General features: G+C 36.9%; 1 protein-coding gene and 1 long non-coding RNA gene across 2 annotated transcripts; both read left to right on the plus strand.

The window, feature by feature from the left end:
- The first annotated feature begins 8 nt into the window (after positions 1 to 8).
- Positions 9 to 11,592, plus strand: LOC144656219 (synapse-associated protein 1-like). Its single transcript, XM_078516461.1, has 12 exons — positions 9 to 349; positions 3,782 to 3,864; positions 4,324 to 4,387; positions 5,201 to 5,274; positions 5,668 to 5,807; positions 6,469 to 6,557; positions 6,897 to 6,959; positions 7,402 to 7,454; positions 7,540 to 7,633; positions 10,204 to 10,311; positions 11,235 to 11,287; positions 11,428 to 11,592. Exons 1-12 carry the CDS (start codon positions 136 to 138, stop codon positions 11,512 to 11,514), a joined length of 1,122 nt encoding a protein of 373 aa, XP_078372587.1. The 5' UTR covers positions 9 to 135; the 3' UTR covers positions 11,515 to 11,592.
- A 273-nt stretch (positions 11,593 to 11,865) lies between these two features.
- LOC144656939 (uncharacterized) lies at positions 11,866 to 13,492 on the plus strand. The gene is made up of 2 exons (XR_013571421.1): positions 11,866 to 12,404; positions 12,525 to 13,492. It is a non-coding gene; the product is annotated as an uncharacterized LOC144656939 (long non-coding RNA).
- Positions 13,493 to 14,729: the final 1,237 nt, after the last annotated feature.

Raw genomic sequence — 14,729 nt, forward strand, 5'->3', positions numbered from 1 at the left:
ACACAACACCGCGTGCTCATAACATTTGAGAATGTGACGTCACGGAAACATTATGGCTACGAAGAAGGACGAAAATTATCCCAGGGCCGAATTCTAAAAACAGATTTTTGGCTGCAAAGGGCGACTTGAAAAACGATGTTCAATTGGTGGTCTTCTTTGGGACCTCAGGCAAGTCAAAGCGGCGAGAAAGTCGAGGAAAAATCCGCTGAAGGGGAGCAAAAAACTGATGTTGAGAGCTGCAGTGGCGATGGAGGGGACGACAAAACCGACACGCAACAGAACAAAACATCGCAAGACACCAAGGCGTCCGATCTGGATTATGCAAAAGACATGGCCAAAAATGTAGGAAGTAGGTATTTGGTTTATAAAGCCCGCCAGAATTGTGCTTTTTTTGTTGGATATTACTATCAGATGTAGTGCACAGATTCAACATGTACATGTAGATTTTATTTAACATAATTTTTTAATAATAACTGTTTTTATAGTGCTTTATTTAATGCAAATGACCAATCATGCCTTATCTGTAAATATGTTTTAGGCGATTTAAAGGAGGAATATTGAAGTGGGAAATTATTTACATGAATCCTGTTGTACAATTATATGGTATTAGCTTACATTTTTGCTTGCAGTACCCATTTGTTTTGTAAACAAATTTTGTACATGTTAATACCCATATTTACCATAAAGGGTCTTTGGCAAAATACATATTTAAAGCCACCAGGGGCTTTTTTTTCAAGAGCTACTGAGAAGGGACAGGGTTAAATTATGAGAATTAAGGTGGCTCGACCCAGTTTTTTTCTAGCGATACCTATCAACTTTAAAACCCTTATTCTTAAAGGGATTAATGTCAATGAGATATCCACTATATCACATGGATTACACATAGACTGAACTGCAATATGATATAAATTTTTGGGAGATCGGAATGAATATCACGTGACAATGACGTCACACAGGTTTTTGCTCTGAATCGAATTTTAGCCCGTAACCGCATTTTCTCTCGAGATCGTCCACGCTACGTATACCTTGAGTGTTTGCCTTCAGCTCTGCGGAGTTTCATCGAAATCTACAAGAGGAATTTTGAAATATCTTGGAATTTCTTTTTAGATGGTGTAATTTATGCGTAAAATATAGACAAGACTTCATATAGAGAAATTTGCTTCTTTCTTGATGTTTAATAAGAGGCTTCAGTCCTCAATCCTTTTAAAAATGTCCCATATCCGATATCCAACCCGTAAAAAGTAGGTAGACTTGTGCGATTTCGAAAAATATGGAATATATATGAATCATAGTGAAGCTCAATGTTTAGCTCTATTTACCAATTTTACGCCTACTTTCGCAAAAAAGCGATTATTTCAAAACTCGTTGATGAATTTTCTCCAAAATTTTTCAGGGTGGCAATTGATCAGTAAACTAAACAATCCCTGAATTTCATGCTCATTGAAAACTTCTAAGGCTGTCTAACATAAACGCAAAATTGAGTAAATATTGAAGCGATCTCGTAGTTTTGAATAATTTTGTGCTCTGGGATTTCCTTTTGTTTCGAGTTGAACACAACATCGAATTCCTGTGCACCACGTGTGAAATAACTATGCTTGGCCACCTTCCGAAAGCTTTCCGAAATCTTTCGGAATATGGTAATTTTCTCGAGTTCAAGTAAACAATGAATGAACGAAACTCAAAGCCGGTTATGTTTTGACGCCATTCCAGTCATTTACAAATGACTTGACAGCGTACTCAGAAACTTACCTCGTTTACACTTTCTTTCTTTTGATTTTTAAGTTTCTTTAGCGTAGCATTCAGTACGGCGGCCTTTTTTTGTTTTGCATTTCTTGTTCTTGGCACTTTTAACTTTCAACTCAGCCAAGACGTCGACCGCACAAGAAAAGTTGTTGCATGACAATTTTTTTACCATTGTTTTCTTTAAAACGGACCATATTTCGGAAAGATTTCGGTAAGCTTTCGGAAGGTGGCCAAGCGTTGTCATTTCACGCGTGGTGCACAGGAATTCGATGTTGTGTTCAACTCGAAACAATAGGAAATCCCAGAGCACAAAATTATTCAAAACTACGAGATCGCTTCAATATTTACTCAATTTTGCGTTTATGTAAGACAACCTTAGAAGTTTTCAATGAGCATGAAATTCAGGGATTGTTTAGTGTATTGATCAATTGCCACCCTGAGAAATTTTGGAGAAAATTCATCGACGAGTTTTGAAATAATCGTTTTTTTGCGAAAGTAGGCGAAAAATTGGTAAATAGAGCTAAACATTGAGCTTCACTATGATTCATATATATTCCATATTTTTCGAAATCGCACAAGTCTACCTACTTTTTACGGTTTGGATATCGGATATGGGACATTTTTAAAAGGATTGAGGACTGAAGCCTCTTATTAAACATCAAGAAAGAAGCAAATTTCTTTATATGAAGTCTTGTCTATATTTTACGCATAAATTACACCATCTAAAAAGAAATTCCAAGATATTTCAAAATTCCTCTTGTAGATTTCGATGAAACTCCGCAGAGCTGAAGGCAAACACTCAAGGTATACGTAGCGTGGACGATCTCGAGAGAAAATGCGGTTACGGGCTAAAATTCGATTCAGAGCAAAAACCTGTGTGACGTCATTGTCACGTGATATTCATTCCGATCTCCCAAAAATTTATATCATATTGCAGTTCAGTCTATGTGTAATCCATGTGATATAGTAGATATGTCATTGACATTAATCCCTTTAAGTATGAGGGTTTCAAAGTTGATTGGTATCACTAGAAAAAAACTGGGTCGAGCCACCTTAAGTTCAAGAGAAGATCAGAGGGCCTGTTGATTTGACATTATTTATTGTTAACGAGGGTCGCACTTATTAGTCTTGCGACTAACAAACCTGTGGCCCTCAAGTTCCTGATTGAATCGGAATTTAGAAGTGTTGGTCTATGTGGAGGGAGGAAAATGGAAAACCTGGAGAAAAACCCTCGGAGCAAGGACGAGAACCAACAACAAACTCAACCCACATATGACACTGGTTCCAGGAATCAAACCTGGGTTACACTGATAGGAGGCGAGCACACTCACCACTGCGCCACCCTTGCTCCCCTAAAGCCAGCCGCACACTAGTTAGAGCTGAGCTAACCCCCTTTTGTGCCTGTCCGCTCAGCATATTTCTCTTGTGTGTGGACATTTTTCATGAGAATTTTACCTCGCGAGGCCTTGAGGAAAATATCTATTCTGTTTTATATTTTTTGCCTCAAGAGGAAAAATCTTCAACTTGTGCGGGCGATGTGAGCTACTTGCTCAGCCAGAAATATCAACTGACCAAGAAAACAAGCAGAATGCTCACGTGATTCAACATGGCGGATTCCGAATCAAACTTGCTAAGCACTTTCCTAACTGTCTGTGGTGAAATGTGCAGTGAATAAATGGCTGAGCAAACAGGCACATGAGGCGAATATCTCAGCTAGTGGCTTTAGTGTGCAGCTGGTTAAAGATGAGCTTTTAAATTACAGTGAAACCCTTACATAAACAATGTTAGACCTGCCAACTCTCATGCATTATGCACACAAGTCTATATGATATCTCATGCCTAGCCTGTGGATCCAAAATATCGATCTCACACACACAGGTCAATTTTTCACCCCTGACTGACAAATCTGGATTTCTTGCTCATAAATCCATAAAATGCGAATTCCAATTCAATTACAGCAAAAAATGTTTCAGTAAAGGAGCATTGTTGCACATGCCTTGATCTCATGCTGTTGTTGTCCCTTGTTTTGTTTTTTAAGATTTCCTTTTCAGTTTCGCAAATGTTGCAACAAGTACTGCTTATAAAGTGAAGGACTCTGTGAAGGAAACAGTCGAAAAGCAGGTTTGTGCCAGTTTTAACCACAGGCTCCCCAAGCTCAAAATAATTATGTGGTGTATTGGACAGCTTGTGTATATAGAGAATTGTATGGGAAAGTCACTGATCGTAAAAAAATTGTGTAAATAACTATCAAATTTGAAATAAAGTTTTCCTACCTCAAATTTGTTGTTTTCTTCTCCCTTATGACAATTTTAAAGCCATTCTAGCACTGTTTATTGAAGTTATTTAAAATCGTTGTCTCTCCTTTTCAAATTAGATACTAGTTATTTACACAATTTTTTTTTTACGATCAGTGACTTTCTCATACACTTCTCTATATACACAAGCTGTCCCATACACCATGTATTTTGAGCTTGGGAAGCCTGTGGTTTTAACTTGAAATTGTGTTGCCGAACATGCTTTCGTTCTTAGTCAAGACTTGGTTAACAAGTAGTGATGTTTTGTTTTTCAATTCATTTGTAGTCAATAATTGGAGATTTTAACAAGGAACAAGATGAATTTCTAAAGGAGAAACACAAGAGAAAAGGTAAAGACTAAGAGAGAACTGATTATATTGCCATTAAGGTCTTTAAAGTTTCAAGGTTCAGTCATCTTGGCGCATCTTGAATTTTACCAATCTACACCCGGGTCCCCTATAGCTACTGTAAAGCGTGGTGACCCAAAGGTTAGTGCATTGAATTCCAGATGTTGTGTTTTTGTGCAAGAATTTTTACTCTCAAGGTTTCTCTTAATTCAGCTGCATTAATCTGCAGTGGGCCAAATGTCCCATAAAGCCAGAACTTATCCCAGTTTTTGTAGCATGAAGCGACTAGGAGTATTTCTACTTTCACCTGGATGAGTTGCTAGTCCATTACAAGGCTATCCGGACTTTTACCCAGCAATAATTTGCTTGAATCTATTTATACAACTGGCTGGAGAGAGGCAATGTGATAGTAAAGTGTCTTGCCCAAGAACACAACACAGTCACCCGGGTCACCTGGGTTTGAACCTAGACCAGTCGTTACGAGTTTCAGTGCAATAGCCATTGAGCCACCGTGTCTCCCATAAGTGTATAATATTGGTACTGGTAAATTCTTTGTAATAGGCAAGCAATCTGGCCAAATGCTGAAGGGTTTCTTGTGCTGGCCCTAGTATAGTTTACCATCCAGAAGAGTAGCTGCAATACTCTTATTTTGCTGTGCGGTGTTACAAGTATATAACCTTTATTTTATGAACCCAGGCTCTGTTTGAATGTAGGTTGACAACCCTTATCTGTCACACCCAATAACAATATTTATTGCGTGCATGTGTGAAACTATTTTTAATGGTAATCCTTTTTCTTCTTCACTGACGACTTCAGAGGCCGCAGTTCCTCCATGGGTTGGATACAATGAAGAAGAAACCATGAAAAATCAAATATTGGCTCTTTCAACAGTGAGTTGAAAATTTTATTGTTTAAAATACTAACTAATACAATGTCCAACAATAGCACAGACATTATGGACCCTTTTAGAGGAATGGGCTGGAAAGCACACTCAGATAACAACTTTCATGTGGTTTTCACATTCTTTATGAGAATTACCTGTCAGGAGTAATTTTAGAAATGGCCTTTTGCATCTACTGGCATGACAAAATAATTGATAAAGATGATGATGAGCAGTTTTAGAAACAGACTTACATATTATTATAAAGGTCACTTTCAGCATTCTTAATTACAATCCACCATAATTGCGCTTTGATGTAGTTACTTGAATTGCACTATAAATAATAATATTTTATAATTTCTAAATACCGGTAATTCATATATTGTTTTTCATACAATTTAAGGATGAAAGAAACTTTTTGCGAGATCCTCCTTCTGGTGTTCCATTCCACTTTGAAAGTGATTCTATGTTCCCAGTTGCCTTGGCAACCCTACAGGAAGACAAGAATCTTAGCAAAATGAGATTCCAGCTTGTACCAAAAAAGTAAGTCAAGTCTGCATGTACACCATATATAATTATATACAGCAGCATTTGTTAATACCGGTCTCTTTCTTCTGAAAATAATGGGCCTTTTGTAGCAAGCAGTCATGGTACAATATCTGCCATGTTGGATGCCAAAAGTCAAGAATGCAACAGCCTCCAATATAAAGTGACTTTAAACAGTGAAGCTTGTCTTATCTTTGTTTTGAATATCTCAGTGGGTACAGCTTGCCAGCCAACATGGCAGATTTTGTACCATGTGGCCATTTGTTGCAAAAGGGCCATTTGCATATAAAATCAATTTAGAAAGAACAGTTTATGCATGTAAGCTACAATGTAAAAGTAGAGTTCTTGCTTCCTGGAATGACCATAGGTGTTAGAAGACCAAGCTAAGGAGCTTCCTTAAAACAGCAAAAACAAAGCTTAGAAGCCAGAAATGGCAACACACTATACTTATTTGCATTGAACTCTTTGGAACACACTCTCATCTTCAAAAGTTGATCTGCAGGGGTTTCAATTAAAGTAGGCAGCTGGTTTGAGTAGAGTCACTGAAAAAGTAGCTGACTTCTCTGAGTGAAGAAGCCAATACTTTTCGTCAGCGGTCAGTTCTTATTGGAAACACTGATTACAGAACTGGGATTTGATTTTTTTTTCCTTCAACCAGAATTTCAGAAGAGAGATTTTGGAGGAATTACTTTTACAGAGTGTCACTAATAAAACAATCAACACAGCTTACATCACTAGCTGCTGCAGGTAAAAAAGTACTCAAGATAGGAGATAATAATTTGTGAACACTTTCTGAATCAGTATTTTTTGTATATCTCTTATTTCCTGGAATTTTGTGCTGCCAAAAGTCGAAAACTGATGGGAAAATATGGTATCAAACTATAATATTAAATAAATTACTTTTTTAATTTAACTTAATAAATTTTAATTTTATGTTTGGAATTTAATGTGAAGAATTTGGTAGTGTAACAGAATTCTGAAATTGGTGTCAATCCTGCTTGCTTTGCTGAACTGTTCAGGGTTCTGATTATTGACTTAGATTGTAATGTCAATTTATTTATCAATATATCTTGGTTCTTTTGATAGGCGGCAGCAGCTCTAATGGCAGTGACAGACAGTCAACCACATCAGAAACAAAGTCAGATACTGGTTCGTTTTATTCCTTATTAACTCCTGACTCAAAAATGGACTCTCCTTGTTGGTTGCTGTGCATTTCTTCAAAATTATTTCTGAGAATTTGGTTATGATAAGCAGAGGGTTTCTAAATTGTCTTGCAGTATTTTTAGTGTACTGGATGCTAGCTATACTGTATTGTATATTTGTGCTTTTGGGCGAGACATGTTTTACCCCCCACACTACTTCTAACACCACCCAGGTGCATAATTGTGGTTAATGGAAAACCATTGGAGTAAACAAAAAAAACCTGACTGTAATCTCAAGTATGTGGATGCATAGGTAGCAGTGCTCCTTGTCGTGTCTGAGTGAACAACATAAACTACATGTAAACATTTAAGATAAGACAAATGTAATCACTACTGACAGTACTGCCTTTGGTAATTTGATTGGGGTAATTTTCTGGTTTGATTTGCAGAATCAAGTCAAAGCGGAGCTATTAGTATACCCAGAAAAAATGCTGAAACACAAGTAAGTAATACCTTTGACTGTCATTTGCAGTGTTTCAATATCAGCTTTAAACTAACTGAAGTTTTTCTTACTTTGTCTTTTACAGAAAACTCCAGAAGAGGATTTCTCTGAGCCTATTGTTGATGAGCACTCTGTTCATAATGAATTTATTAGTGACTCATTTGCACATTCAGAACAAGGTAGTGATAATTTTCAAGTTATTCTGCATGGTGTTCAGTTCAACCTGTAACACCTGTGTGGGATATCACTAGAAGGTGTTTATACAGCTGTAAAAATACATATACAGTTGAATCTCGATAACTCAAACCTCCCGCTAACTCAATCCTTTTCCGATTCCCCTCCGGGTTATTTTCTTACTGATTTTACCCTCGATAACTCAAACTCCTGATAACTTGAACCCTTTTTGATTTCCCTTGAAGGTTTAAGTAATCGGGATTCAATGTCTGTACATGTATTCATACCCACTACAGTGGAACCCCGATATAACGATCCTCGATACAACGATATCCCCGGTATAACAATGAATATGCTATGTCCCGGCAAAAGTTACAGTTAAATGTATGGGACAGAACCCCGATATAACGATCTTCGATATAACGATATTCTCAATATAACGATGAGAATTTATCGTACCGAGCGTAAAATCTTCCCCGATATAACGATATTACAGTATCAGTACAAAGAGCGATAAGTAAAGACGATTACAGTCGCAACTTCACATGTTTAAGTTTAGTTTTGTGTTCCTTTTACGATTCATATAGACCACAGACATTGTCCTGTATCCTTGAAAACGTGTAATGCTTTGCAAATTGTTTAAGGACACTGCCACTACGTGCTTGAAACAGTTGAAACGCTACATTTGTGAATCATGTCAGTCATTTGATACTCATTACAAGTTGAATAAAATAATATGCAGTTAAAAAGTACATTTTAATTTTACCCCGATATAACGATATTTTCGGCTATTTTACGGCCATATCGTTATATCAGGAGTCTCGATATAACGATACCTTGATATAACGATATAATTTTACTGATCCCTTGGCATATCGTTATATCGGAGTTCCACTGTATTGCCTATACATGTACCGTAATGATTCGATTTAGCGCCCTCCTTCCAATAAGCGCCCCCTTCTGAATAAGCGCCCCCCTTTGAATGTGTTTTTGTAAATAAGCGCCCCTATTCCAATAAGCGCCCCCATTCTAATTAGCGCCCCCATTCTTATAAGCACCCCTATTCTAATAAGTGCCCCTATTGCGGATAACTGCCCCTACTGAAGTCATTGACGCCAACTAGATAAACTCCTGACAGTTCACCGTACAGTTCATGTATATATTTACTGTTAAAATGAACAATTATTTTAAAAGTAACTGAACTTTTAACAATTTCTAACTGTTACAGTTTCTGTTATTGTTAGATACATTTGGTTGTTCCTCAAAAAATCAAATAAGCGCCCTGTCTCGAATAAGCGCCTTCCTTTGAGGTGCCAAAAGTAAATAAGCGCCCCGGGCGCTAAATCGAATCTTTACGGTAGTTCACTGATTGGAATGTGGGTAGGGTAGCAGTTCTCGCATGGTCTCACATGAATGGCTCGCTATCCTTCAAGGGAACAACAGAACAAACAAAATGAACAATGCACTTACTAGTCCCAAAAACAATAGCAACTGCTCCACTAGAGGACCAGTAAAATTACATGTTTACATGAATGAGGGCTGCAACAAGATTTCAAGTTTAGGGGTATTGAAGTACAAGACTAAGAACAGTCTTTAGGTGTGTTTACACTGTTTCAAATCCTGTATCCCCAGTGTTGCTCATCTTACTGTATTCACTGTAGTCAAATGAGAAACAGAATTTCTTTGTAGCAGACATGTTCGTTGACAAAGGTGATCATTTGCATACATTAGGAAAATGATAATTATATTTTGTGAAAGATAATTATTATAAGTTATTATTCTAATTTTTGAGAGGTGTGGTGGCCTAGTGTTTAGTGCGCCCGACTTTGGATTGAGCGGCGCAGGTTCGAGCTGGGGCACTGCATTGTGTTCTTGGGCAAAACACTTTACTCTGACTCACAGTGCCTCACTCAACCCTGGGGCTGGATGTTCGAAAGCTGATTCATACTAATCCAGGATTAAAAGTTGGTCAAGGGTTCAATTTCTCTTGCATAAACCTGTTTTTATTGCTTATATTTTGTTGAGATTGAGATTAGTTGGCAAAACTGGAGGACAGAAATATAAACAGAAAACCTCACTGAAAAGTTAAAAAACTGAAATCAAACTTCATGCTTACCCTGGATTGGCTGAATCATGCTTTGGACAACCTGGCTCAGGTGTATAAATGGGTACCGGCGAATTAAATGCTGGGGGTAATCCTGTGATGGACGAGCATCCCATCCAGGGGAAGTAGAAAACAATACTCAGGGACTAGTCACTTCATGCTAAGGAAACGGAGATAAGTTCAGGCCTGATTGGCCACTAGACTCAATTACAGACATACATACATAACATACATAAACTTTATTTAAGTGTCAGGGTGTTTAGCTAAATAGCTAATTGGGGACACTGAAATAAATATACAAAATTAATATAAAATATAAAAATACTAATCACTAAGACTTTTTTCTGTTATTGTGAAGATAATATAAATATTATAATTAATTATTAATAATAGACATGAACTACTGTTCAGTAAAAGTCCACTGTTGTCCTAGTTTTCACATTCTTTACTTGAAAATATCTTCTATGTTAGAGCTCAGTCATGACGACCTTAGACAAATTGGAGTTGAAAAGAAGCAGGAGGCAGATCAAAGCAATCAGTCAAAACCAACAGAAGGAATAAAACAGCCAGTAAAATCTGGTAAGTCTCTGCAGATTAAAATTAACATCAGTCTGTAAAAATTGAAGGCATGGCGACAAGAATTACACTTGGTTTTATGGTGCTAAAAAAATAGCTGAATTTTGGCATGTGAACTTCCTTTTACATGAGAAACATTATTACAGAGTTTTTGCCACTGCTTTGCACTTCATTTTGGAGAAATATAGTATGCAAAAAACTCAGAATTTGGAAGCAGCTTTCTTTTCAGTGTTTTGTCCTTATCTAAAGAAATGCTGCTTCTAAACTCTCAAAAATGGAGTGCAAACCAGTAAAAAAAACTTCACAACAATGTTTCTCATGTAAAAGGAAGTTCACATGCCAAAATTCCACTATTTTTGAGCACTTTCAAAAATGGCCAAAAAACCAAAGTGTCATTCTTGCAGTCTGCCTTCAATTGAATAAAAATTGAAGGGACACTTTGTTGGACAGTGAGGTTTAAAAGGTAGGTGGGACTTATTAAAAATTTTGGCTTCTACAGGGGTGGCCGAAGGTGGGGTTTGCTTATAGTTGTTTTAAAGCATTTGTTCAAGCAATGTTTTCCTATTTGTTAATTAACACAGCAGGTAAAAAGTTTTTTGAGCAGGTCAGAGCAATTGTCCTGGCTCACATTTCTGTTGCTACCACAGACATTTTAGGCAGTAATGTGTGGCACTAAACTTGTTTAATTAATGCCACCACCTGATAATCATATGAAAACTGTTATCAAGAGGTTTGTCATGTTATCATGGTTGCAATGTTCAATGAAAGTTATCATGTCAGTAGCAACCAAATTTATTTTGTGCAAGGCTTTAGTTAAGTGTTTATCATCATGTTAAATCTATAAACCTTGTAATAAATTATTCTAAAAAAAAAAATTGGAAAACAGAATGTGCGCTAGATTTTGAATTTCTGCTTATCCCTCTTAGAAACCCAAGATGACATTCCTGAATGGGAAAAAGAACTTCAAGCAGAATTACAGGTGAATTTTAATTATTTTGCCCTTAATATACAAATATTAAACAGTTCTTTAATCCCTTCCGAGACTACAAACTCTGCCGAAAAATATTTTTCTGCGGCGTAAAAGGACACCAGGAAATCTGATTATTTTTGTTTTTGCAGGATTTTGAAGTTGTAGATAATGAGGACAGTGCTGAATGGGAAAAAGAGATAGAGGACATGCTAGAGGAAGAAAATGATATTCAATAACCATTTTCCATAATAATATATATTAAGATGGTTTCCGCACAATTTTCGAGCAAAAGGCAAAAATAAAGTTACCAAAAAGACCTCAGCATGGCAACAGTTTTAGTACAGCTAACAAAAACCTGCCAAAAATTAGCACAGCGACCCCGCGAGAGAACAATGGATTTTAAGTTGTCCTTTCAGTTAACGGACGTTTGCGCCAGTTCAAAACAAAATGGCGCGCGACCGAGTTGATTTTTCCGAGAATGCAGAATTTGATTGCGGGGTCACAAGACAAATGAACAGAGACTAAATAATATACAAACGTTGCCAGCAATGAGTGGATTTTTGTCACGCACTCGCTCGAACTTCAGCGGAATCCGTCTTAATTACTTAGACGTAAAGTAGAATTTCGATTTCTCAAACCTCCTGATAACTTGAACCAAAAGTCTTTTCCCTTGAATTTACTTCAATTACCGTAGTCAATTCAAACACTGCAATTTTTCCCTCTACTTTTTGAACTCGAATTTATTGAACCAGCTATAATTTTCATTTCCCTTGGAGCTAGGTTCGAGAATCGAGATTCTGCTGTATTACATACAGAACTGACTCAAGTTGTTTTAGCAGTGGTTGTTGTAAAATGCTTGTACAAGTGATTCAAAATAAGTAGCTGGTATAATTGTGTAGGCTGCGTAACATAATTTTTACTCAATGGTATAATTCCGATGCAGTGAAGTTTATTTAAATCCTTTCATTCGTAGAGTCAAACCTTAAATCATTCAATGAGCCTGCAACTTTTAAGCCACAATATTATAATTGTTCTACTATTCAAGTGAAAGCTATCAAGCTGTACTATTCATTTTGCTTTATAGGTTGGTTAATTCTAACCTTTCTAGTTTGTGGATGAAACCATGGTAATTGTGAAGAACAGCTCCCGCTAACCGACTGTCGGTCGACTGTTGGTAACCTGTCGGCCGACAGTTGACCGACAGTCGGTTAGCGGGAGCTGTTCTTCACAATTACCGAAACCATAGCATGTACTTGTAGTACTTTCATGTGAAATCACTCTTCATATTTATTACACTATACAGGCTGGTTGTAACTAGTTCAATAACAACGCCAAAAGTTCAAGTTGTGTTGATCTGTTCAATTGAAAGCTTTGAGAAGTACTTCGATGTTGTTGTTCTAATTGTTTTTTTTTTCCTTTTGGTTATTTTGGGAGTGAAAGGGCTAGCCGAACTTTGTGAACTGAAGACTGCTGTTTGGAATAAACAGTAATGATGTTACTTATAATTTGTAAGCATTATACTATAAGAATTCCTTTGGGTTTGTTTTAATTAGCACTCTACAAATAAAAATAATACATAATAAACACAATATAATTAAAATGATGTATATGAAGAAAATCCAGGGCTTTTTCAATTTTTTTTTCATGAGATTAGTATAATGTGAAGGACAATTCCTTTAACAGACATCAGAGAACATCCGTAGCATTAAAATTCTCTGAACAAACTATAGCAATGCAAAACAAGCTTGAAAGTAAGGGAAGAAATGTTGATATTTTAGTAAATTTCTTGTATAAGAATTTTTCTGATATAAGCCTCTTAGATTGGGAAGGAGTAAAGTTTGTTAGGTTAATTTTTATTCTTAATAGTGGTACCCCATATATATTTAAAGTTGTTGTTTTGTAGTAAATATAAAGATGGCAATTTTTTTTTGGTATTTTGTTGGTGGAAGGAGGGGCAGAGGTTTTTTTTTTCAGAAGTTTAATATATTATTCTGTTTTTACTTACAATACCTTCCATTCTGTATTTACAGTGTACCTTGTACGAGTGTAAAAATTATCATAACTAGATGATACACTGCAGATGCAGAATTTATTTGTTTTTGGCACTTGCACAATTTAGGAAAGATGTGTCATGTATACAATTCTAATAACATGGACCAGTAACTTGAGATTAAGGTAAAATAAAATACAGTTATTGGCTAGTTTTGGAACTAACTTAAAGTTGTATAAGTTTATTGATGTCATTTTGCCAAGTCATCTAAAGTAGTGTAGGATAAATGAAGGGAGGAGGTCTCCTGCCTTTCTCTCCACACATGCACTTCTTGAAATTGCCCATTTGCAGCCTTTCACGTGTTTTCCCTTCAACGTGATGGCGTGTTAGGCGAGGGTAGCAAAGGGTTTACGCGTGACTATGAAAAGGGCAAAAATTAGTCCATGACACATGAAAATAGGGCAAAGAATATACCGTGATGCGTGAAAATAGCTATAAAAGACATGACTCATAAATTCTTGATGTTTCAAGTGTACGTAAGGCGTGAATTTGGTTTAAAATTTGTGCGTGAAATGAGATCACGACACCCCCTTTGCTATCCTCTTAGATTGTTGTTGTGCTTGGTAAAAATAATTGTATAGTAAGCTTGCAAGTACAGTAGCCTTCACCAGCTGTCTCAGCCAGTACACTACTGGCAATCATCTCTCAAGTGGTGAGGGGTTTCTGGAATTCCGACCAGGGGGGGGGGGGGGTCATCTCACTTAGGGTGTTCCAGGCAAAACCCCAATAATTTTAGCTGTGAAGGTCTCATTTTAGGGTAAAAAAAACATTCAAGCCACGCCCAGATTGGTCTCCTTTAGGGGTTCTTTTTACAATTTTTGACTAGCATCCCAACCCCTTTTATATGGGAGCCCCCCCCCCCCCCAGGGACCAGGGGGTGATCCATCAATCCGTACACTAAACTCTTGCTAAAGCCTCCCTACAACAACTATTGAAGAAAGATTTACATATATAACTGAAGTATTTTATAAGGGATGGATTTAAAAATGGTTGATTTAATTCCCTTTGTTAAAATCTAGCCAATCAAATCATGTGTCCCCAGAACCACCTTTTCCTGGTGCAACGGCCCTGCCAGCTAAGGCCTGGTTGGCACTAGTGGCATAATAGCAAATGCGAAAAACACCATGTTGAAGTTTTATGTCACCAGTGTGAACAACACAACATAATGTAGCATAATCATAATGACAGCATAACAAGACAAGGAAAAAACCAAACTTCTCTTTATGTTGTTATATCCATGCCATTGTAACTGTTGCTAGTGTGACAATAATTCCTTATCGGTAAAGTTACACCCACTTTTAACAAGGCGTCCAGGTATTTAAAAATACCTGGACACCTTGTTACTACAGAGTTCTGCAGGTCCCTGTACATTTTAGGTCCATATATTTTCTCTTTAATTTA

The sequence above is a fragment of the Oculina patagonica genome, chromosome 6 (assembly GCF_052425735.1).
Source record: "Oculina patagonica isolate OP01 chromosome 6, crgOcupat, whole genome shotgun sequence".
Classification (NCBI taxonomy): Eukaryota; Metazoa; Cnidaria; class Anthozoa; order Scleractinia; family Oculinidae; genus Oculina; species Oculina patagonica.

Excerpts from the sequence above, each read along its gene's own strand:
- LOC144656219 (XM_078516461.1), top strand. The coding sequence starts at position 136 with ATGTTCAATTGGTGGTCTTCTTTGGGACCTCAGGCAAGTCAAAGCGGC. Across the intron at positions 4,388-5,200 it reads GGAGAAACACAAGAGAAAAG|AGGCCGCAGTTCCTCCATGG; the intron begins GTAAAGACTAAG and ends TGACGACTTCAG. Across the intron at positions 7,634-10,203 it reads ATTTGCACATTCAGAACAAG|AGCTCAGTCATGACGACCTT; the intron begins GTAGTGATAATT and ends CTTCTATGTTAG.